General features: G+C 43.6%; 1 protein-coding gene across 1 annotated transcript in view; it reads right to left on the reverse strand.

Moving 5' to 3' along the window:
- The window catches only part of col7a1l (collagen type VII alpha 1-like), a 136,251-nt gene that overhangs the window by 2,558 nt on the left and 108,452 nt on the right, over positions 1–25,241 (reverse strand). The window contains exons 89-107 of the mRNA XM_079494216.1: positions 25,174–25,233; positions 25,014–25,058; positions 24,459–24,494; positions 22,981–23,016; positions 22,578–22,634; positions 21,272–21,343; positions 20,155–20,226; positions 19,975–20,010; positions 18,787–18,867; positions 17,806–17,859; positions 13,334–13,546; positions 12,432–12,485; positions 11,759–11,821; positions 10,941–11,003; positions 10,043–10,159; positions 4,432–4,509; positions 3,426–3,479; positions 3,095–3,143; positions 684–896 (exon numbers count right to left, since the gene is read on the reverse strand). Of these exons, the coding sequence (XP_079350342.1) occupies positions 684–896; positions 3,095–3,143; positions 3,426–3,479; positions 4,432–4,509; positions 10,043–10,159; positions 10,941–11,003; positions 11,759–11,821; positions 12,432–12,485; positions 13,334–13,546; positions 17,806–17,859; positions 18,787–18,867; positions 19,975–20,010; positions 20,155–20,226; positions 21,272–21,343; positions 22,578–22,634; positions 22,981–23,016; positions 24,459–24,494; positions 25,014–25,058; positions 25,174–25,233 (1,453 nt within the window). The remainder of the gene's footprint in view (positions 1–683; positions 897–3,094; positions 3,144–3,425; positions 3,480–4,431; positions 4,510–10,042; positions 10,160–10,940; positions 11,004–11,758; positions 11,822–12,431; positions 12,486–13,333; positions 13,547–17,805; positions 17,860–18,786; positions 18,868–19,974; positions 20,011–20,154; positions 20,227–21,271; positions 21,344–22,577; positions 22,635–22,980; positions 23,017–24,458; positions 24,495–25,013; positions 25,059–25,173; positions 25,234–25,241) is intronic.

Below are 25,241 nucleotides of genomic sequence, written 5' to 3' on the forward strand. Positions count from 1 at the left end.
TAAATGTAATGCCTACAATTCCAAGAGCTTGTCAGGGTGGGGTGGGGTTCAAATAAATATGATTATTTTGGGGGGGTCGTAGCCTGAAAAGTTTGGGAACCACTGATTTAGGAGGGTGCTTCAAATGCAAAAAGTTTAATCTTATGGCATAGTAAATGCTTCTTCCCTCCTTCTTTCCTCGAGACCTGACAATCTGCAATCCATACCTTCCATGGTATAATACATGCATAATATTGAATTCAAATGCATTTTTATGTCCTGCAACAGCTAAGCAAAGAGTGATCTCCATTCTAATGATCTGGGGTTGTAAAATAAACATGGGGACATTTGACTAGTGGCAATGTCATGGAAATGCTTCATTCATTTAGCTGTGAGTGAATGACTCACAGATTCCATCACAGACCTTGTAGGTGTAGGGATTACAGCGAATTGGGATGCATGGAGGAACTATGGCCTGAGGTCTACGCAGACCATGGAGCTAGCTTAACCTGAGAGCTACGAACTGTGATGCCATGTCCGCATATTATTAGTGACTTTGGGCTCGTTTTCATCTGTAAAGTCACTTGTAGTATACATATTGGTACTGTGGTTGCAGGTTGCGTTTTTTGGGGGGCTTGTTTCCGAAGTGGATGAGTACTTTTTCCGGTCCAAGGTGCGTGGACGCGCGCGTGCGTAAGTCTCACCACCAGTGACGGGGCTGGCGGTCCCCTCTTCTGCAAGGATGACAGCAGGAGGAGGGCGGCTGGGGTAGTCTCTCTCGTCTCCATCATGTTCCTTTACTCCTCCTCCTCCACCACTCCGCTCCTCGTTGAGGAGACTGGGGTCATTGTCAGCCACGCCCCCGAAGCTCTCACTGTCCGGATCTACCGACTTCACTATGAACTGATAATCCACCCCTGCACGCACAAATCACTCAATCAATCAATCAAGTTGTCACATACAGGTGACAGTGAGGTGAAACTCTTGTTCATTCAGGCTTCCACGTTTGCAGCTCAAGGAGCAAAAAGGAAAATAATTAGTAAAGAATGGAGTGTGTGTGTGTGTGTGTGTGTGTGTGTGTGTGTGTGCTATTTGAAGATCCAGATCCGGATCTGCACGTCCAGTTCGGGTTTTCTTCCTAATAAAAAAAAGCTAAATCAACAGAAAGTTGCCATTTTTACATAAAAAAATTAAAAATAAAATTAAACAGTAGGCCTACTGCATGTTCTTGTCAGAATGCGCTTCGTTTGCGTTCATTTACAGGCTAAAAGAGTGACTTTGAGAGCCATTTCACCGCACCGTCAATGAGGAGCATATATATTTGAAATGATCAATGGAGCAATTATGTTTGATCTCCCCGCCCACCTTTGGAGGTAACTACACAAACCCAGACCTCTACCAGAGTGGTCCAGCCGTGGGGTTGCATCGTGACTCACACAGCCAGACCTATGAGCCAATGTGGAAAAACCCATCAGACACTGTGCTGACAAAGTGCCGTTGGTTCTGCTGGTGTAACAGCGGCGTGGCGTTTGTGAATGGCTCCCACGTGGTTGGCACCGCAGCGCGTGTTCCTCTGAGGGTACACGACAGATGGCACTGCACAGGTGCCATCATGCCACTACCACGGGAGCTCTGGTAGCACACGCCACACACACACACACACACACATGCACACGCCGCACACGCGCACACGCACACGCACACACACACACACACACACACACACACACACACACACACACAGTGTTGTACTGCGTCGTGATGTGAGCTTGTAGATCAGCTATTTTCGGCATTTTCGTGCAACTCTAAGGGCTCCAATTTTGTCGCAGCCTTTACCCGCAGCGCGGCCCGCAATTCAGCCGCTGCCCGAACATTACGAATATAGGAGCTTTCTCTGTCCCTTCATGGTATTTTCGTCCAGCATCACCCGCTATCTTCTTTGCCGACACCGGTATTTGCGCCTAGAGGTGTGGTCATGGGCGTGTTGGCACGCTTTCCCCTAAATTGCTATTTTGGTCACACACATTTGGGAAAGCGATAGTGGCATTTAAAAGCACCCGTAAGCCATGCCAAATTAGTTTGGTAAAGAGCGGCCACCGCGCGCTTCAATGGAGATGTCCAGGCACAGACTATAGTCAGGCTGCCTCATCTCTCCAATATTCATATTGCATCGCGGCAGCGGCTGCGGCTATGAAGCAATATAGCACTAACGGGCGACGGGTAAGGGATCTATTAAAGGGATCTCTTAAAGCCAAGACTGGTGATTGGTTAAATATGGTTTAATTATTGCAACGCCCAAACCACATGCATAATATAACGGGTAACGGAGGTGTTTAAGGGATTTAGACAGGTAACCAAAATACCAACTTTAGTGGGGGAACACCCTTTCCCCACTCCTAAAACCCCAAATAGTGGCTTTAGAAAGATGAGACAAAAATGGAGCCCTAAATGTCTAATCCTAAAACCCTAACCCCAACGATTGAATGATTGATCGATTGATTACTTTATTAACAGATTGCAAATTGCAGAGTGGTACGATAATGGTAACCTGACTCTGCCAGATTGCGGCAGTATTGAATTCACAAGTTCCCTCCTCCTGTCTGCATCTGGTCTCTAACAAAAATCTGATATCTCCATAATAATTTCGAGTTGTGGTCCTGTGTTTACATTTGCGCTGTGGCACAGCTACAATACGTAACCAGTCTCGGTGACGATCCCGCCTCTAGCGGCCGCATACGGTCACATATCGCTCCGATCAGCATTTGATCGGAGTGCATCGTCTCTGCCCGAGAGAGACCAGATGGGAGCAGGAGGAGGAACTCACTGCTGCCGCCACCTGGCGGAGTCAGGTTATGATAATGGTGCTAAAAGGATAATACAAAAAGCCCTGCGAGGACTTTTTCCATTGGTCCTGTGTATTCAATTATTCAAGAAACCTAGTTGTATAAGCCTACAACTCTAAAACTATTTTAAACCAAAAAGCAACCCTTTATCTTGTGAGGACCAGGAAAATGGTCCTCCCAACGTCTGTCTCAAAATCTACTATAATTGTGGGGACATTTGGCCTTCACAAGTAAAGTAAAAAACACACATATACTCGTGCACACGCACTCACCGCACTTTTCGACCACCTCTTGACTGACTAGATCCTTCACCTCTTCAACCTTGAGACAGAGAGAAAGTCAAGATTCAAAGTCTAGACTATGGTGTTCAATAATAATAATTGCCTGCAGTATGTACTGCATACACACGTATGCACCTGATGCATGATGCACAGAATCGCCGAGGTGGTTTGTTTATTTTTGGAACACAGCTCTTACATGACGCAATCTAAGATTTGCCAATGGGTATTCCAAATAAGGCTGTGTGTGTGTGTGTGTGTGTGCGTGCGTGCGTGCGTGCGTGCGTGCGTGCGTGCGTGCGGTCTGAGCGTCGGAAAAACTCACAGAGAGTCCAGGCTCTCCTTTCTCGCCTCTCCCTCCTTCATTCCCTGCGTTGCCCTGTAAGATAAGCACACATCCACTTATACATAAACACTTCCCTTTATACCAGTCTTCAACAGGGGGTCCGGGACCCCTGAGGGCTCCTCAGAGTTGGTTGATTGGATTCTTCTACTTTATTTTTTCATGAACCATTTGAACCCTATAGCAATCCCTATTCTGACAAGAACTTTGGTGTAGAGGTGGGAAAAAGCCGACCAAGTACAGAGCCAAAGGTCACGTTTACTAAGTATTGAGCCTAGGGTTTAAGTGGTTAAATGTCTTGACAATACAAGGAATCCAACAATGATGATGGCGCTGTCCAACAAGTTTATCTGTGTGTGTGTGTGTGTGTGTGTGTGTGTGTGTGTGTGTGTGTGTGTGTGTGTGTGTGTGTGTGTGTGTGTGCGCGTGTGTGCACGCTCGGCGCTCGCACATGCGTGCGTGTTTAGGGTTCGAGGAGTGTGCCTTATACAGCAGTGATTGTAACTTGTTTCCATTTCAAGGACCCCAGTTTTAGGACCCCCAACATTAAGGCCACAACAGACCCGCCCATAACCCCCTCCTCAAGGAACCCTGGGGTTCCCCGGACCCCATAACCCCCTCCTCAAGGACCCCTGGAGTTCCCCGGACCCCATAACCCCCTCCTCAAGGACCCCTGGCATCCCCGGACCCCATAACCCCCTCCTCAAGGACCCCTGGAGTTCCCCGGACCCCATAACCCCCTCCTCAAGGACCCCTGGTGTTCCCCGGACCCCATAACCCCCTCATCAAGGACCCCTGGAGTTCCCCGGACCCCATAACCCCCTCCTCAAGGACCCCTGGCATCCCCGGACCCCATAACCCCCTCCTCAAGGACCCCTGGCATCCCCGGACCCCATAACCCCCTCCTCAAGGACCCCTGGGGTTCCCCGGACCCCATAACCCCCTCCTCAAGGACCCCTGGCGGTCCCCGGACCACCACTGCACTTACAGTGTCTCCTGTCCCGCCAGACGTGCCAGGGGGTCCTCTCTGGCATGGCTTGGCTTTGCCCCTTCTGCCCCGTACTCCCTGGGAAACAGAAGAAGAAAAAAAGTCACCAAAATATAAAGAAAGTAATTTTTTTTCTCCTAAATCATCTCTCCTTGACACTGACCACCTCTGGTAAAATCTCCTTTTATCCTTATTGAAAAGATAATGCTGTTCCCACCCCCATGTCAAGAGTGTTACCTAGGCTATTGTCAGGATACCAGGATGACTGAACCCAATATGCAGAGTCTCAAACAGGAAAGTTCAAAACAAACGTATTTATTGAAGCACGAGGCAGCTGACAAACAAAAGACTGTGGGCTCCATCTTGCGGCAGCGGCCCTTTTTCCTTAATTTGGGGATTTAGTATTGTGTGAGAGGTGTGGCCCCGTAAAAAAATTGCTATCAGTCCCTTAAACACCTCCATTACCCCTTACATTATGCATAGGTGTGGTTTTGGCGTTACGCAACTTGAACCAATCAGTGTGCCAGGTACCATTCCCTTTAAGAGATCTATTATCCATAATCCATTATGCCCTGGATCTTGCCTTATGGAAGAGCAAGCTGCCTTGGAATACATTTATTTTAGATACAGAGCGTTGTTTTGTGTCCAGTATCTGACTATTCTGCCATCCACTCCACGACCAACACAACTAAGTTGTGCTGGAAATACTTTGGCCTAATTCAGGTTTACAATAGAGCGTATGCATAAAGTGAGTGGCAAATCGAGGGACAAAGTGAGTGGCCAAAGTTTAACATTATTTAACGTCGTTTAGATCAGATCACATTGGCTGTATGGCTGTTAAGGTCAGAAAGCAGTTTTTTGCAACTCAGTAGGCGTTCCTGCATAACTTCTGGGTATGATGATGATGTCACGCGCATACCCTCAGTCAAAACACAAATTCATTTAAGGGAATCCTCTTATGTTACATAATTGACACACAGTATATTGACACGCACTTTGTACACCAATAGTCATATATTGTTCTAAACCTTTTTGGGTGAAATTATTAACTACATATACTTGTGAAGGGAAAGTGGAGGAGCTCCATCCTGAATGCTGAACCGTACAGCACGTCTCCACGAGGGTGCGACTAAGCCTCAAGGTCCCCAAGCCAAGCCCCAAGATCCGACACGACTGGAAGGCACTCGCAACCGACCCTGGCTTGCAGGCCAGGTATACGGAGGCGGTTAGGATGAGGCGCTTTGGGCAGCTGGACAAGGGAGCGGAGCCCAGCAGCAAATACAGGAGATTTGACTAGGCTGTGTGTTCCAATGCTGGACAGAGCTAGAACCCTGCGGTCCAGACATCCGGGGGTTGTAGCGGCACTTTGTCAACTTTGAGCGTGATCTATACTGTGGTGAGACGTGGGGCACTGAACGAAGCCAAGCAGTTTCTGTTCAGTACATAATGACACTCTACAAGGTTTTTTACGTTCTGGTGAGATTACAAAAAAGGAATTTGAATTTCTTAATAAACAGCATCCTAAGACACCAGTGTTCTATATTTTACCTAAACTTCATAAAAACTTTGAGAAACCCCCAGGTCGCCCCATTATATCGGGCATCGACTCAGTAACAGCACCTCTCTCTTCTTTTGTAGACTTCTTTATTAAACCTTTTAATGAACTCCTCCCGTCCTATGTGAAAGACACAGGTCACATGATATCCATTGTTGAAAACCTTGAACCCTTAAGAGCAGATACCTTTCTTGTCACGCTGGATGTAGAGTCGCTGTACACAAATGTACCTCACGAAGGCGGCATCCAGGCCCTGGAACATTTCCTATTAGAGCGCCCTACCTCAGCCATACCCTCTAACTCGTGCATTGTCAATCTGGCTGAGCTAGTACTTACACACAATTACTTCATGTTTCAGGATGACTATTTTCTACAAAAGAGGGGTGTAGTGATGGGGTCACCTATGGCCCCTAATTACGCAGGCCTGTATGTTGGGTACCTAGAGAAATCAAAGATTCTCAATCCTGCTCAAAACCCATTTTTAGCTAATATTACTCTTTGGAAAAGATATATAGATGACATCTTCCTTTTGTTTAATGGTACAAGAGAACAACTTAATAACTTTTTTTTGTTTGTTAAATCATGTTCAGATCATCTGAAATTTACCATGTCTTTTGATTTTCATTCTTTGAACTTTATGGATCTACTGATCTGCAGGGGAGAAGATGGTGTTTTATATACTGACCTCTACACTAAGCCTACTGACCGAAACAGCCTACTGAGAGCTGACAGTTGTCACCCGCTACATCTAAAAAACAGCCTACCATATAGCCAATTTTGCAGAGTCAAACGTATTTGCAATAAACCTACGGATTTGAACCGGCATTTGATAAAAATGCAGGCTAAATTTAAAGAACGGGGCTATTCCAATACCCAGATTGACAACGCCCTGGATAAGATCAATCATAAACCTAGGTCTGATTTATTTCACAGACGGTCAGAAAACAAGACTCAGTCAACCATCTTCTCCACTACCTATTCTAAAGTGTCATATTATCTCTCGTGGTCAGAATCTTAGAAATCACTTGGTCAAGTCCGATTTACCCCCTGTCCCAACCCCCACTCAACGTGTATTGGCGCCTATCCCTAACGGCAACTATAAATGTGGCTCCTGCGCTCAATGCAACAGCACTCGCAAATGTCATAAATGTAAGCATCCTCATTCTGGTAAAAATATCCCCATCAGAGGCATTATTACCTGCACAACTAGGGCTGTCATTTACCTTCTGACATGCCTGTGTGGCAAGGCGTATGTAGGTATGACTTCTTGTGAATTAAAAGCACGCATAGCTGTCACGGTGCTTATATGACCATTTCAAATTGTATGAAGAGAGAAGGTGGGTGGAAACGTGTCATGAAGTTTGTAATGATGGCAGTCAGTTGATGACTTTATAAATGAGTCACCACGGCGCTCAGCTTTTATCTTACTCTTCCTTCATGGAATACAAACTGTAAAGGTTTTCTGCTGGCAGATGCAAAGCTACAGTGGAGTTTTCGACGGAAGCTGCGCAACGTGAAGATACAAAGCGACACCCGACGTTTGTAGCTGCTATACAAGACCTATAAAGCCACAATCCCAATAAGTTGCGCAGATGGCTTTTTGAGTGGTGCAACCACTCCAAGGAACAGCAATGTCCGTGTTCACCTACCTATGTGACTCGTGTTCACCTATGTGACTCGTGTTAATGTGTGTGACTCATGTGTGACTCATGAGTACCAGTAGGGGCGCTGTCGTGCCAGAAACAGAGAGAGAGAGATAGTGTTGCACTGTTGCCTGCTGATGAGAGAGAGAGAGGGGGGAGGGGGGGGGGGGGGTGTAAGGGGGGCCACTCAGTTCACACGGGTGTGATTTTTAATATCACTGCTAACAATAGCTGTTTGTCCATCTGGCTGACGTACAGGATGTGTTGATTATTCAATCAATCATTCTCACCTCCCACTGTGGGCACTAACTAGTTATTTCTATTTGTAGACAAAATTGACAGTGGTGGAAAAAGTACTGTGACACATAACCCTTGAACCATATTGCTTTGTATAGTGTTAAACTAGTTCTAACGAGAGACGGGTTATGTGACATAACCTCACATGACGTACCGACCTGAACAAGTTTGATTTTGGTCCATTTGGCATATTAAAATGAGAAGGGTTATGTGTTAACCTGACGTACCAAAGTGAGTTAGTTTTATTCGTTTTATCCTGTGATTGGTCAAGCATGTCCACACATGTGCTCAGGTGCCTTCTAATGTGTTTTTCTGTGCTGTTTTTCCATAGTGATATAATCTTATTGGTCATTTAGTATTATTTTTCTGTAAAGCTGCAAAGAACCGGTGAGGCGTCTTTTTAAAATATATTTGCAGCACGAGGTGTTTTTGAAATATACATTCGAATTCTGTTTTTGTAGTTCCGATGGCTTTGAAATTTGTCGTGAATTCGTAAATGAGAAAGGGTACTTGGCCAGTCCTTTTACCCCCACGTACTAAGGAGAGTTCAGATATGTTTTTTATTGCCACTCGGGTTGTCTAGCACACCGGCCATGTTGCACCTCTGTAGGGTGGAAAATGGCTAGGTGTTTACATGTGTTGCAGTTTTTTTATGTGTACCTGAGCATGTTGGATTTAGAGAAAACTTCTGGGAGAAGAAGTTTTCTTTAGGATGGGGGGTGTGATGGCCCCTGGCCATATTTATTATTTAGTTTAGTTATACTTTTGGTTAATGATAGTAAGATAGTAAGTAATGATAGTATATTAGTAGGGGGGTATTGTGTTGGTCTGTGTGTTCTGTCTTCAGTCCAGGTGGAGAGCTGGAGGATTCTGTGAATGGGAGAAGAGGCTTGGGTGTTGGCTTCATTGCCAATCAGTTAGTAATTGATGCTCAGGTTCCTTCTCACCTGTGAGGACCTGATCACCCTGACAGGATTTGTGGCTGCTCTCGTCTCCATGGCAACGCTGAGCTGGAAGGCCCAGCCCACCACTATAAAAGCCAGTCTGAGCCTGACCGTCGCTGGGGAAGGAGGATTGCCTCCTTCCCCCAACCAGTGACTTTGATTATGATTTGAAGGGAAAGGATTAGGTTTGCTTAGTTGTAGTTTGCCATTTGTTGTTGTTAGTCTGATTTCAATTGCTCTTCTGCCAATTCAATTCATTGATTCATTTTATGTAAATACTAAATATTCATTAATTTATCCCCATTTTTGTTAATAAATTATATTTTTGCACAAGCTGCTGCTTCTCATTTTCAACATGTTGCGGGTCTTTGCCCCTAGACACTAAGGGTCGTAACAAGTACTCAAATGCTTTAAAAGTATCAATGATGACGTCGTAATGTCCGATTTCATGCTTGGTTGAATGCTGAAAATAGCCGATCTACAAGCTCACAACGCGTTGCGCTGCAATGTGTTGCATCTTGCATCTGCTACCCAAGCGCAACCAAACATAAAATGACATGCCTTTTAGCTCTGCTCGATCTAGTCCCTCCCTAACATTTTTGTTTTTAGTTCTTGTTATTTGATTGTCTTCATCAGTGAAAAAAGGTAGTCGACAGACATTTTTCAACACTGGTCTAGGTCCAGGTGCTGTTTTACGGCTGGCGGTTTTGAAGGAGGGTAGGGAGGCAGTCACAATTGTTTTGATGTCTGCGTGCGGTAGGGCATTCCACACTTCGGTGGCACAGTAGTAGAATTAATTCATCCCCATGTTTGTGCCATATCTGCAGAGGAATGAGATCAGTGAAGCCGCCTCTTGTGTCGTGGCCGTTTCCAACTCTTTCGAGGTATAGTTAGATGCTCCGTGCCAACCCTCCTCTCCTCAAGACATGTGAAGTGGAGCTGAGTGGAGAGAAGCACCTCTCCATGCTCCACTCCACTGCCACCACTCCACTCACAACCTCTCACCGCTCCATTCTGATGACCCCATTAAGACCTGGAACGCATCTGTGGCACCTTAGCTTGTAACCACTTTAACCGTTATTTGAAACTACCTGTTGAAAAATTGCACGCACGCACGCACGCACGCACGCAAGCACGCATGCACGCCTGTGGTCCTCCTGATGTGGCCTTACCTTTGGTCCCGTGTCCCCCCGCAGCCCCGGCGGTCCCGCCTGTCCCTCGCCTCCGTTGCTCCCGGCACTCCCTGCCGAGCCCTTGAACCCTGGGAACCCGGCGAACCCCGACACCCCCTGCGTGGAGGAGAATGAAGGAACCGGCTCGTTCATCGTATACCAGGGTTTTATTTCTATGTGAGAAGACATATACACTCACTGACTGTGTTTACACACATATTTTGGGTGGAAAGGAATCTTCCAAACTTCCCACGTTAGTAGTCCAGAACAGTGATTCTCAACCAGTGGTCCTGGAGGGGGTTCCAGGTGGTCCCCAGCTTTAAATGACGGAGAGTTGGTAACCAAATGGACCCTAATATACTGTAGATCTTTAACTCTTGAGAGTGTAAAATTATTATGGGTCCTTTATACCCAAAATATGCGTGTAAACAGCTTAGTGAATCGGGCCCTAAAAGGCCCTAAAAATCTTCATTCATGGAGATTATTTGTTTTTGTCACATTCCTATGCAATAATTTGATGACCGACGGAGTCTTTGAGACTCTTTCAGACTACTGATGAGCCTGTCGTAAAAATATATGGGGTGTGTAAGTACGTGTAATTGATTGGGTGAACTACTACTAAATAGTTTTATCGCTATGCTTGAAGAATGGAATTTGATTGGAGGTTTGATTGATTGAATATTCTATTGACGATTTCAACGTTACAGACGGTATAGGTAATAATTTAACTTCACACACACACACACACACACACACACACACACACACACACACACACACACACACACACACACACACACACACACACACACACACACACACACACACACACACACACACACACACACACACACACACACACACACACACACACACACACACACACACACACACACACCTTTTCTCCCTTGTGTCCTGGGACTCCATCCACACCGTTGATTCCTCCGTCCCCCTTATCACCCTGAACGTACAGTGACACAATATTGATTGATTGTAGAATGGGTACAGTTCAAACGAAAGTGCAGGTCAATACAAAGACTGCAATGGGGATAAAACCAGAAAAAGCACTAAGACTTGTTTACATAAGGGTCCTCCATTTTCAATTCATCAGAACATTTAGAGACGTACAAACAAATATACACTTCTATGAAAAAAAGGAAATCATCATATAGCTGTTAAAATATGACACTTTGTGTTTGAAATAGACACTAGTGCTTTCTAGGGTATGATTTGGTAGCCTGGCTAATAAGCCAGACTCAAATCACACTGTCGTGTGGTATTTGAGTCTGGAGATGCTGTGTATGGATCTTGTTTCCCGGGGGGCGGGTTCAAACATTTTCTCTTTGACGCAATTGGTCAGAGCTACTGTCAGTTAAAGGTCTCAAGCATTGAACGTCACTGTACCAAAGCCCGCCCATATTGCATACCGTGTCCCGATTGGCCACACCAGTTCTCTGGTGTAGGAAATGGGCGTACAATTGAGCCTCTCCAGACCGTAATCCGCCGGCAGGCAATTTCTTTTTGCCAATGGCTGATTCGGTCTGGCTTATTAGCCAGGCTAATGATTTGGGGCCCTATCAGATGAATGCAAAATGAATATCAACATCCTAATACTGTCAAATAATGATGTGTTTGTGTACACCGTACGCTAATATTGTATTCATAGGAGACCATATCCTATGGCATGCTCGTTTTACCCCGCCGGCTATACTGTACCTTGGGTCCAGTGAGTCCATGGAGGCCTGGTACACCAGCAGTGCCAGGTGATCCCGTGTCACCCTGTCACACAGAGATGATACGTCATATGTCACTTCCATGTCACACAGATATTATCAGTAACTGTACTGAAGTACAATTTTGAGATATTTGTGTACTTTTCTTGAGTATTTCCAATACCTTTACTTCTACTCCACTACAGTATATACATACTAGAGGCAAATATTGTACTTTTACTCCACTACAATTGTTTGAAAACTTTAGTTACTAATTACTTTATAGATTTGGATTATTATGACAAAACACACATTACCCACTTCAGCCCTATACATTTAGACCATTTGAAAATAGCAGATCTACAAGCTCACAATGTGTCGCATCGCGACACATTGTGAGCTTGTAGATCGGCTATTTTCAAAAGTTTCAAAAGTTAAAAAATTTGAAAACTTGAAATGGGACATTTCTGCATAATGAGTGTTTTCTTTTGGTACTTTAATTTTGATGCCAATACTTTGACTAAAATGTTATTTCTGGACTTTTACTTGTAACCGAGTATGTCTGCATTGCAGTATTGATACTTTTACTTAAGTAAAACATGTGTACTATTTCCACCACTGGATATTATTTACACACACACTTAAAGAGGTTTCATTTGAACAAACCAGTGTCTAACCTGTTCTCCGTTCAGTCCTGGAGTCCCCATGCGTCCTGGAAACCCTCTGAATCCCTGTCCATTCAAGTACAAACCAGTAAGATGTAGCACCATCCCAGTAAACTATTGTAAAAACTCAGTAAACTATTGTAAAACCCAATACAATTACATTTCCACAATTATGTTCTGCACTTGTCAACGCAAAAATTACACAGTGCTCAGGAGATAACAAGATACGATGTTATACTTTTAGCCTAAATGTCTTACTGTACCACTTGCTGTTTACATTTATGACTAATAAAGTATTGAATCAATCAATCAATGACGCTGCTACGCATCATATGGACATTTGGTGCTTCATCAGTCCTGCAGTCTGCAAAATTAGCACGCACACACACACACACACACACACACACACACACACACACACACACACACACACACACACACACACACACACACACACACACACACACACACACACAGAATATCACCGTCTGAACTGTAAAATGTTCTGTTTTGCATTGCACTATTATGGTACTTACGGTTCTGCCACTCTATTGGTGTGTTCTTTGGTACTTCCCACTACCCAGCGGGCTTTGCACTATACGCGGGCTTTTGCAGACAGTCTATTATGTGAATCAATGGCAGTGGCCGGTTTGTTGTTTTTGCAGTACGTTCAACTCAGTAAAGTTTGTCAATACAAAGAAGGTTGTCGTTTTTGACTTATCAATGGTAGCAGAGGATGGTTCACAACGTTAACTACAGAGTCCCTCCGGCGTTTGAAGAAAAGAAGTCTTATGAGAGCTGGAAAAATGAAGTTGAAATGTGGAAACGTGTCACTGAACTGGATACGAAGAAACAGGCTTTAGCTGTTGCTCTATCACTGACGGGGAGAGCTAGAGATACAGCGTTGGAAATACCTGCGGACGATTTGAACAAAGACGATGGGATGAAGACACTTGTAGAGGCATTGGATAATGTATTCCAAAAAGAAGAAAAAGACCGGGCTTACGACGCATACACGGACTTTGACAAGACTCGGAGAGAACATGACGTTTCCATGGCGGATTACATCGTCCATTTCGAGCAGAGGTACAACAAAATGCGCAGATTTGACATGTCTCTTCCTGACACTGTTTTAGCATTCAAGTTGTTGGATACAGCCGATCTGGATGTTAAAGATAAACAGCTTGCTCTTACAGCGTGTTCAACACTTACATTTGCAAGCATGAAGTCAGCTCTAAAAAGGATTTTTGGAGACAAGACTGTGTTACCCACGAGCAGCAGCGGAGGAATTCAAGTGCGACAAGATACTGCTTTTTATGTTGATCAGAGGAAAGACGGTAATTACGGGAGCAAATTCCGTTCCCAAACCAACCACACGAGGGCGCCATTGACTGGCTCAAACCCACTGGACAGGTATGGAAGGAGAACAAAATGTGCTATTTGTCAGAGTACGTTCCACTGGGCCAAGGACTGCCCACACAAAGCTGAGCATGTGAAAATGACGGAAGAAAATGCAGAGGCAGAAAAAATTGAAGAATGCCACATTACTTTGTTTTCTAAAGAGTCAATATCTGATGCTGAAATATTCATGGTGGAGGCCTTAGGTTCAGCTGTAATTGACACTGCATGCACCAGAACAGTCTGTGGTGAAAAATGGTTGGACAGTTACATTCATACACTGAAAGAGAGTGACAGGAATAAAATGGAAAATACACAGAGTAGAAGAGCTTTCAAGTTTGGTGATGGTCAAGTTGTTCATTCTACAAAAAAGGTGAAAATCCCAGCTAAGATAGGCCAAACCAAGTGCCATATAGAGACTGAGGTGGTCCCAGTGGACATTCCTTTACTACTAAGCAAAGCATCACTTAAGAGGGCAAAAGCTGTGCTTGACATTGAGAATGATAAAGCCACAATGTTTCAGAAACCTGTGCCCCTTGAAATCACATCCTCTGGACACTACTGTGTCAGCATAGTGGACAAAGATTGCACAGCCATGAATGAGCCCCAAGCTAATGAGGTTTTGGCCATAACAGATGGCATGAGTAAAGATGAAAAACGCAAAGCCTTGGTGAAACTCCACAAGCAGTTTGGACATGCTTCGGTTGATAAACTTAAAAAATTACTGACTAGTGCTGGAACTAATGATGATGAGAGCATTACTATTTTGAATGACATTGTAAGCAGCTGTGAAACATGTCTGAGATACAACAGAGCCAAGCCAAAGCCATCAGTTGGTCTACCAATGGCTTCAACCTACAATGAAACTGTGGCATTAGATCTGCATGAGCTAGAACCTAATGTGTGGTACCTTCACATGATTGATCACTTCACCAGGTTCAGTGCTGGTAGTATTGTGACCACAAAAAAAATCCAGTGAAATTGTGAGGCACTTTATTCATTCCTGGGTGAGTGTTCATGGAGCCCCGGCGAAACTTTATTTTGATAATGGCGGAGAATTCAACAATGAGGAAATGAGAGACATGGCAGAGAACTTTAACATTGAGACCAAAACCACTGCTGCCTACAGTCCATGGAGTAATGGATTGTGTGAAAGACATAACCAGACCCTTACAGAGATAATGTTAAAGGTGAAGAAAAGCAGTGGATGTGATTGGAAAACAGCCCTAGATTGGGCTCTGATGGCAAAGAATACAATGCACAATGTACATGGATTTAGTCCATACCAGCTGGTATTTGGGCAAAATCCAAACCTACCTTCTGTGCTAGTTGATAAACCGCCTGCCCTGGAGGGCACTACAATAAGTAAATGGGTAGGACAGCACATTTCAGCATTGCATGAAGCAAGGACAGCGTTTACTGAGGCAGAGTGCTCTGAGAGAATCAGGAGAGCTCTACGCACACAGCTTCGCCCCACAGATGAACACTACGAAACTGGAGACAAAGTGTACTACAAAAGAATGGACTGCAATGAATGGAAAGGCCCTGGAGTGGTAATTGGACGGGACGGCGTGGTCATATTTGTTAGACATGGAGGCACCTATGTCCGGGTGCATCACTGTAGACTACGCAAGGCCAAAGATCACTACACTGACAAGTCAGGTGACAGCCAAGAAAGTCAGACAGAATATAATGCAGCAGAATGTGACATGAACAATGTTGTAAATGTACCCGATACTGAATCTAGTGATGTACCTGACACAGAGAATGCTGCAGGGGACTCTAATAATGACACAGACAACATTGAGCAGGCTGATGATCCATCCAACCGACAACCTCCTATCATAAGAGCAGACTGCAGTATGAATCTAAAGGCAGGTCAATTTATTAAGTATGTGGAAAGAGACACTGGAATTTCACACACAGCAAAAGTGCTCGGCCGAGCAGGAAAGACAACAGGAAAAAACAAGAACTGGTACAATCTGGAGTACACTGAGCCAGTTAGCCTCACTGGCACAACCAGGTCAGCTGACCTTTCACAGGTTGACACACTGCGGATTGAACCATTGGACAGGGTGGAACAGCCACCTGACAGACATCACGATGATGTACTGGTTACAAAGGATGTGTCATTTGAATCAGCTAAACTTACTGAAATCAGTAACTGGAAAAAACATGGAGTGTTCAATGAAGTACAGAATATGGGACAAAAGTGTATTTCCACAAGATGGGTGTGCACACTCAAAGACACAGCAGACGGCATAGTTCCAAAAGCAAGACTAGTGGCGAGAGGTTTTGAAGAGCTAAACACAAAAGATCTCCCAAAAGACTCTCCAACATGTGCCTCAGAGTCTCTTAGACTACTCATGTCAGTGATATGTCAAAACCAATGGAAACCCCACTCTATGGACATTAAGTCAGCATTCCTTCAGGGAAATGAGCTATCCCGAGACATTTATCTCCGTCCACCACCTGAAGCAAAGAGTGAAGGAGCTCTGTGGAAGCTGAATAAATGTGTATATGGACTAAATGATGCATCACTGTACTGGTACAATAGAGTTAAAGAGACAATGTTGCAAACTGGAGGAAAGATGTCACAAGTTGACCCTGCCATTTTTTATTGGTTGGATAATGATTGTAATGTGTCTGGAGTGCTTGCTTGTCATGTTGATGATTTCATCTGGGGTGGTTCACACAGTTTCGCAACAACAGTGATCCCTCACCTGCAATCTGCCTTTCAAGTGGGCAGAGAAGAACATGACAGTTTTCGCTATGTAGGCATGGAGTATGTCACTGAAAGTGGAGTAACTTGTATGCATCAAGACAATTACATACAGAATCTTCAGCCAATTCACATGGACACCTCCAGAGCGATGAGCCGGGATGCTCCCCTGACTGAGAGTGAAATTGATGACCTTAGATCAAAGATAGGTCAACTTCTGTGGGTTGCCAGACAAAGTCGACCTGATATTATGTTTGATACTTGTGTCCTTGCAGCTAACATAAAACATGCTACTGTACAGAGTTTACATGACACAAACAAGGTGGTGAGAAAGCTAAAATCAGAAAAAGTGACACTGAAATTTCAGAACCTGGGAAAAGACAGCTCTCTAAAGCTAGTAGTGTTCTGTGATGCCTCACTGGGAAACCTTCCAGATGGTGGCACTCAAGGGGGACATCTCATTGTGCTGATGGGTGAGGAAGGAAGATTCTCACCTGTTTATTGGCAGTCAAAGAAGATCAGGAGAGTCGTCCGAAGCACACTTGCTGGAGAAACACTCGCTCTTGCAGATGCTGTTGACAGTGCTATTTCTCTTTCTGACCTCCATGCAGAACTTACCACAGGACATCTTACCCAGCATGTATTACCAATAGTGTGTGTCACTGATAACCACTCCCTTGCTGATGCTATCAAGTCTACTAAGTCAGTGACAGAGAAAAGGCTCCGCATTGAAATAAGTGGTATCAAGGAACTTCTTCAGAGCAAAAGAATCCAACGGATACTGTGGGCACCTACAGGAGAGCAGCTAGCTGATTGCTTGACAAAACGAGGTGCATCCGCACTTCAGCTCCTAAAGGCACTCAGTGTTGGAGTATGGAAAGTGGAATAGAGACTACTGTATTATTTTTTTGAACATTGAACTGTAATTTTGTTTTTGGTCACTATGTTCTCACATGCCTATGGACATTAATAATAGATTTTGTTTTTTTTGTTTTAAAAAAAGAAAAAGAAAAGAAAAGTGGGAGATTGTAAAATGTTCTGTTTTGCATTGCACTATTATGGTACTTACGGTTCTGCCACTCTATTGGTGTGTTCTTTGGTACTTCCCACTACCCAGCGGGCTTTGCACTATACGCGGGCTTTTGCAGACAGTCTATTATGTGAATCAATGGCAGTGGCCGGTTTGTTGTTTTTGCAGTACGTTCAACTCAGTAAAGTTTGTCAATACAAAGAAGGTTGTCGTTTTTGACTCTGAACAGTCTTCACCTTTTCTCCTTTGTCTCCATTGTCTCCTGCTAAGCCTGGCTCACCCGCATCTCCCTGTAAACACATCCTAACATCTTCATTTGAGTTCGCATTTCACAAGAAATTCTTGAACACAAACAATAGAAGATGCACAAACTTGGGAAACTCAACAACAAGTGTTTCAGGATACAGGAAGGCAGCATCGTACAGTCCATACAGTATGGAGGAGACGATGCTACATTCAAAAATGTACGTATACTTACTTACATACAGTATGGACCAAACTGTATGTAAGTATATATGTACATTTTTATTTATAAAGCACCTTTCGAAACAAAGTTACAATGGTGCTGAACACAGACAGTATAAGCAATCAAGTAAAAAACAAAACAAAAAAGGAAACAGCACAATAATGTAAAAAATACAATACAGCAAGAACTACACTTTAACATTCTCTTAAAGCCGTCGACCGACTCAGCATTTTTAACGCCTTTTGTGGTTATACTTTAGCTATAACTGAGTGCCGCGCTACAAGCTTGTAGATCTGCTATTTTTGAAAAATCGCGAAAATGTGGTGCAAATCTTCTTTCAGAGCGTTTTTAACTAAAATGCTTTGCTTCTGGGGGAGGTCCCTGGAACAATATATTTTCAGATGGGGGTCGGCGGCCAATTACATATCATTTTTGGGGTCCTTGACATGAAATATTGAGCACCACTGACAGAAACATAAGGTTTTTCATAAAACAGGATTTAAACAGGATTAATTTCGACGTCAGGCCTAAATGGGATAATGTAGGCGCAACCGCTGCAAAGGACCGGTCACCGGTCACTGCCAATGATCACAGAATGAAGAGAATTTGGCCGATTATCAGCTCTTGGCTTATTGGGCAATCCTGCAATGTGCAGGCCTCTCACGACTTAATTTATTACTGAGGCTTCAAATTGAGAACACAAAAGATTGGTCCGCGACCCAGAAATGGGTCCCGAATCAATATACAATACCTGATCCCCCTTCTGGCCTTGCAGTCCAATGTCTCCTTTGTCACCCTTGGCACCGTCCAATCCGTGGTCCCCGTTGCGACCCTGGAACCAAAAATGAAACCATGACCTCGATGAGGTAGACCCGGTAAATAAACACCAAAATAAAACTGACTTTACTAATGGGAGTTAGAGAGCTTCTGAAATGTATTTGTATTTGTATTTGTTTTCTTTTCATTAATAGACATCCTCCATTTTTTACACCACTCATTTGTATGAGATAGAATTTTTTGCATATCAGATTCACTTTCGGCCAGTAAAGCAATGTCGTCCGCGTACAAAAGGATGCTCACTGCAAAATCTCCACATTGCACACTACAGTTTAGTGACTTAATTGTACATGCTAGCTAGATCATTAATATAAATTGCAAATAAAGTAGGCGAAAGATTATCTCCTTGTTTTACTCCCAGTGGTGTTGGAAACCAATCTGTACAAAGTTCATTTATTTGAACACAGGCTACTGGTGCACTGTATAATGATTGTAATGATTTGTAGAACTTTCCATTCACTCCATATTCAGACAATCTACAAAAGAGTATAGGTCCCTGTTGATAAGATCGAAAGCTTTTTTGAAATCTATATGAAACAAGCAAATGTGGGTTTCCTTTTATCTAACCTAGTCCTTATTATTGTACATAGTGAATAAAGATGGTCAATACAAGCTCTATCTTTGCAGAATCCATTTTGTTCATCAAGTAGATCTCTAGATGGCACATAAGCCTTTCGTTAAGTATAGAGGATTATAATTTGTACACTGTACTCAACAGACTGATCCCTCTATAATTAAGGGGCACCCTTGGGTCGTCACTTTTAGAGATAGGTGTTATAATGGATCTGAACCACATAGAGGGAATTTTGCCCGTTTCAAAAGATTTCATTTCGCAGGTTTTCTATGCCTGTGGCTTTTCCTGTCTTTGCTTTATTAATTGCCAATGTGTGTCTAACTCGGATCACACTGCGACAGATTCGTGGCACTTCTAGACGCGAGGACCCGGGTTGAGCTTCTAGTATTTGTACACTGTGTGTGTGTGTGTGTGTGTGTGTGTGTGTGTGTGTGTGTGTGTGTGTGTGTGTGTGTGTGTGTGTGTGTGTGTGTGTGTGTGTGTGTGTGTGTGTGTGTGCGTGTGTGTGTGTGATTCATTGAATCCTACCTGTATACCATTGATGCCAGGTACCCCGTTATCTCCCTGTTAAGAAATTATGACAATTTCATACAGCGCCACCGCCATTTAACGGAGAGAAATTATTGTTTCTTCTCACTGGTTTCAAGTTCAAGAAGATTGATTGTTATTAGCCATGTTAAATATAAATAGAGATGAATGCATCCAGACCTTCTGTCCTACAGGTCCTCTCTTTCCAAAAGGTCCCACTGAACCCTTAGCGCCTGCATCGCCTTTCAGACCCTGAAGATGAAACAGTAAGCATCATCATTCATCACGTAAACCCTAATAATTACAGAAATCTGATACTGCTTGTTTTCGTTTTGTTTTTTGTTTTGTTTTCTTTGTTAGCCAGCCTATTATTTTCTTTTACCCCTTTGTTCTCCCAAGGTAGGTCATTAAGGTCATTATGCCAATTAATGTCCCCTGCCAATCCCCACACATTTCTGTGTTGTCACCACAGCTGCATGGCTACGAGCCATTGTGAGCTTGTAGATCAACTATTTTCACAATGTTTGCCTCTTTCTTACGTAATATTTGACAATTGTGGCCACTTTAGGCATTTAAAAGGTCTTAAAAGGCCTTACATTGTAACTTTAGAAATGTGCAGATACCCTGTATACACTTTTAGGCAGATACCCTGTGTACACTTTTAGGCTACTGCATGTTGGTTTATTTACTGTTGAGTGAGAAAATGTACATTAGACTAATCAAGTGGGGACCAATTCTGCAGTGGAGGGCATGTGCTTTAAATCTGTCTGTTGATGGCGACTGGTACGTGACATACGCTCAGGCACTGCTTAAGTGCTCCTGAGCAAGGCACAACAAGACCTTCATTCCGTGGCTGTCGGGCAGAAACCTCTTATCTTCATATTAATCCAAAATAACTTTTTGTGTTTTTCCGTACGACAGTGTCACAAAAAAGTTTATATCAGATCCACACGCTCAAAGCGTAGCACATTGTGAGCTTGTAGATCTGCTACTTTTGCTATTTTTGAATTTTTATCCTGAAAAGTAAACGTTTTGGACCCAACCCGGCCGCAGCACGATGCGTTGTGAGCTTTTCACTGAGCAATACCTGCACACAAGAAAGTAAAGCTCACAGCTTTATGGTTAGGGTTAAAATTGGAAACAAAATAATGAAACCAGCGCGTGCGTGCGTGCGTGCGTGCGTGCGTGCGTGCGTGCGTGCGTGCGTGCGTGTGTGCGTGCGTGCGTTTATGTGTCTGTGTGTGAGAGTCAGGACGAGGAAGTAAAAAATAAATGTTTTGAGGTGGTTTGTTTCTACCTTGACTCCAGGAGGGCCGTCCTCTCCCTTCTCTCCCTTGTCACCATCGAACCCTGGGGGACCGAGCAGACCCTGAAACCAGCCCAACGTCACAGACCATTAAAAAAAAGCTAAATCAGTGGTTCCAGGGGAGGCCCACTTGAAAGTCCTGAGAGCATTCATATAATACTAATACATTTTGTATACAATACATTTTCAGGTGGGTTGCTAATTTCAGCCAATCAGGAGAGAGTACCCATTCATCAGCTTCAATTTTAAAGTGTTCCGGTTCCAATTGTGTTTGTTCATTTCTTTGAGTCATCCCTTCCAATACCACTTGTTTATCCTGAGTTCTCTGTCCTGATTGGATAAAATTGGTATTCTGAAGAAATATTTTCTGTTTATTAAAGAGCTGAGTACTGAACAAACACTCTATAGCAAAGATGACCATCAGAAAACATCACTATTTAACAAGTTCTTTTAGGTGTGGAGTTCACACCTGCACACATTCAAGCTTTTATATAGAATTCTGTACTAAAACTAATCTAACAAAAAACATGTTGTATTGGGGTTCCCAAACTTTTCACCCCGCGACCCCAAAATAATGCTGCCATTGACTCGCGGCCCCAACCTAACCCCGGAGGTATCATTTTATGCACATAAACGTGCACGTATATGGTGCACATTTGTCCGCACATGTAATGCAAGCCTAGGGCTATGTAGGGGTTTTGTAACAATTATGATTAAAATGTATTTGTTATCATTTTTACATTTCACTCATTCTGTTGAATTCTATTGAGGTGTGTAAAATATTTTTGATGACCCATGGTCCCGCGACCCCATGGGTTCCGACCATAGACATATAAACATAGACGCCCTTTCCGGCTCTGGAGCGTATGTGCTCAAGGGAGGGCAAAACATTCCCGAGATTCCTTGCGAAGCACCGCGGAAGCATTAGTGTGCGTCACAGAGCGCATGTTCGGGTCTGATAAGTCCCGGAAAAGATGCGCTGTGATTGGTCAGGAATCACTTGAGTGACAGCGTGACGTAACGTGCCTTCCACACTTCCGGCGTACGTCCTCCCCAGTGTAAATTCTTCAACACACATTGCTCCAACGAACTGCAGCGGCCAATGAGGCATCTATTTTTTTCAATACTCTATATTATGTGTGTGTGTGTGTGTGTGTGTGTGTGTGTGTGTGTGTGCGTGTGCGTGTGCGTGTGCGTGTGCGTGTGCGCGTGTGCGTGTGCGTGTGCGTGTGTGTGTGTGTGTTTACACCAGAACCACTGGTGTAAACAAACTTGACAAGACTTTAAGGAGACCTACCGCTTCTCCCTTGGTCCCTTTGTACCCGCGAGGTCCTTGGATCTGGAGAACACTCCCCTGTGGAATCAAACCATTAGTCCTCAACATGAAAGAAAGACCACATGTTTCAGTACATTTACATTTGTAAATTAGCACTTATATATACTCATACTGCAGCGTCACACAAAAGCAGCAAAAGTAGCAGATCTGCATGCTCGAAAGGTTCGCACCACGTTTTGAGCTTGTCGATCTGCTACTGAATTTGGAATCGTGAAAGGTAACAGATTTGGACATATGAGGTTTACACCCGGCAGAGACAATATAATGGAAGACCCGGATGCCAGTAAATATGTTCACAATTGAGCAGTCAAAAATATAATAATTATCATTCAACTTTCACCACTTCACAAAAACCATATCGTACCCGCTCTCCTCTGAACCCAGGTAATCCGTGGTCACCCTGGAAAGAAAGAGAGACAAGGTTATACATTTCTGATTTGAAATTAGATGAATAAACAAACATTTATCTTGTCCTCCAAACACGATATACTGTACATTTATATTCCCATTCCCAGTGGAGGCATATGTGACTCCATTGGGAATGGAGTCTGCGAGGAGTTGAGAGCTTGTAGTTCGGCTATTACATTTCGACAAAGAGCAAAGGTCTGCGAGTTTACAAAGTATTGAGGGTTTAAGTAGTTAAAGGACAACTTTGTTTTTCTTTTTTTCAACCAAAGTAAAAGATGAAAAGATTTTTCATTTTCTGGGGGGAGTTGAACCTATGACACACAGTATGGCATCGCCCTAGTATCCCCCGTCACATTCAGTAGATCCCGTGATCTTTTGTGGCCAGATGTAATTTCCTGGAGTCTAGTAGGACTATAGTAAATAACAATAAACAAATTGCTGTGAAATTTTGTAAAAATAAATAAATAAATAGACATATTTAGCCCCATGCCCTGGCAAAAATAGCTAAAATCTGAAATGGAAGAAGATGATGATGATAATGATGCCGCTACGCCTCAAAGAGCAACAGCAATCAGACGAGCAGCTAAAACGGCCGGGCCAAATGATTGCATTTCAGCCAAAATCAGCCAAATTACGTCAAGAGAGGAATCTTTCTCTCTCTGGCTAGTGGCGAGCATGCAGTCACAGAGAAACACAAAGTGTTTGCACACCACAAATTGACCGATTCTGTGGACAGCAATTGCTCACATCCAAAGCAATGTTGCGATGATTTAGAGTCTGCATTCTGTTTCATTCGCACAATTGACACACCGCTGCTAAAAATACATTGTAACCATCTGTACAAGGTTTGTGATGCCTACCGTTCCATTGTTATTTATTTTATTTTTTCCTTTTCATCTATTATGTGTTGACGTACTGTAGCCCAGGGGTTCTCAACCCGTGGGTTGTAAATAATTTACAATTGCTGACTGATAGCCCAGGTAGCAGGGGTGGACTGGCCACAGGACGTACCGGTCATATTACCGGTGGGCCGCTCAATGATGATGATTAAAAAATAATAATAATACAAAAAAATTAACAGGCAGGCAAAGTGAGTGACAAATAAACCTCTTCTATCTTGAATCCTTTTGCCAGCATTCTTGTGAGAGCAACAAAGGGTTGTGTAGTTGTCTGTTGGTTTGTAATCATTCATGTTGTTCTGTAAAAGTGGTGGTATTAGGGCTTGTTTGTGTGTTTGTGTGTGCTTCGACGGAGCGGGCGGTAGAGTTTATGCTATCTGCGCGCTGGTTGTGGTGGGCCGGTCTGGGCCAAATTCGCACGAAAATGACCGGGCCGAATTTTTGTCCCAGTCCAGCCCTGCCAGGTATGAAAGTATACTGCGCACAGATATTGAGAGATATTATGAAGAATTCCTATTATGATAAATCTGCCCACCTTTTCTCCTTTGCCCCCTAGTAAGCCTTTTGAACCCTGCAAAAATAGGTCAAACACAAGAAGACCTTTTCATCTCAGTGTAAATACAATTTACAATGTAGGCATTTAGCAGACACTGTTAATCCAGAGCGATTAACAGTAATCAAGGTAAAAACAAGGAAATACATATAGAAACAGCAATATGGGATCATATAGGCAAACAAAGAACCTATCATCAGTCTAGTCTAAACAGAATATCGAAAGAAAATAATAATCTGTACAATGAAATTATACACACTTTAGGATGCCAGGTCAACAAATGAACCTGTCATCTGTTTAAATATCATGCCACCTAAACACATTTTAACCTTTGCATAAGACTGCAAGGTAATCAAGCCTAGGTGCTACGGCAAGTACGGGCTAAAGTGGAGTCTGCTGAGGTGAGTCTTCAGATTGCATGAGACATTTTGTCTTGTCGCCTCGTCTTATCTTTGTCTTTATCTTATCTTGGTCTCAGAAAACGTTCTTTAAATATATTTGTATCCCAGTTACTGGGAGGCCGTCGAAGTTACTCACTAGAGGGCCGGTGGGGGCTTTAACTCCAGGAGTGCCGTTTTCACCCTGAATATGAAACACAATCACACAAAGAATTGCATAATAAAACTTAGATTATATACATTAAGCAAGAACATATTCTACGTACGTATACATTAACATTTCTAAGTATAAAACTCACCCTTCTACCAGGGTTGCCGGGTATACCCCTGGAGCCTGGCACTCCTCGAACACTCTCCCCCTAGCAGG

The sequence above is a fragment of the Electrona antarctica genome (assembly GCF_951216825.1).
Source record: "Electrona antarctica genome assembly, chromosome: 23".
Taxonomy (NCBI): Eukaryota; Metazoa; Chordata; class Actinopteri; order Myctophiformes; family Myctophidae; genus Electrona; species Electrona antarctica.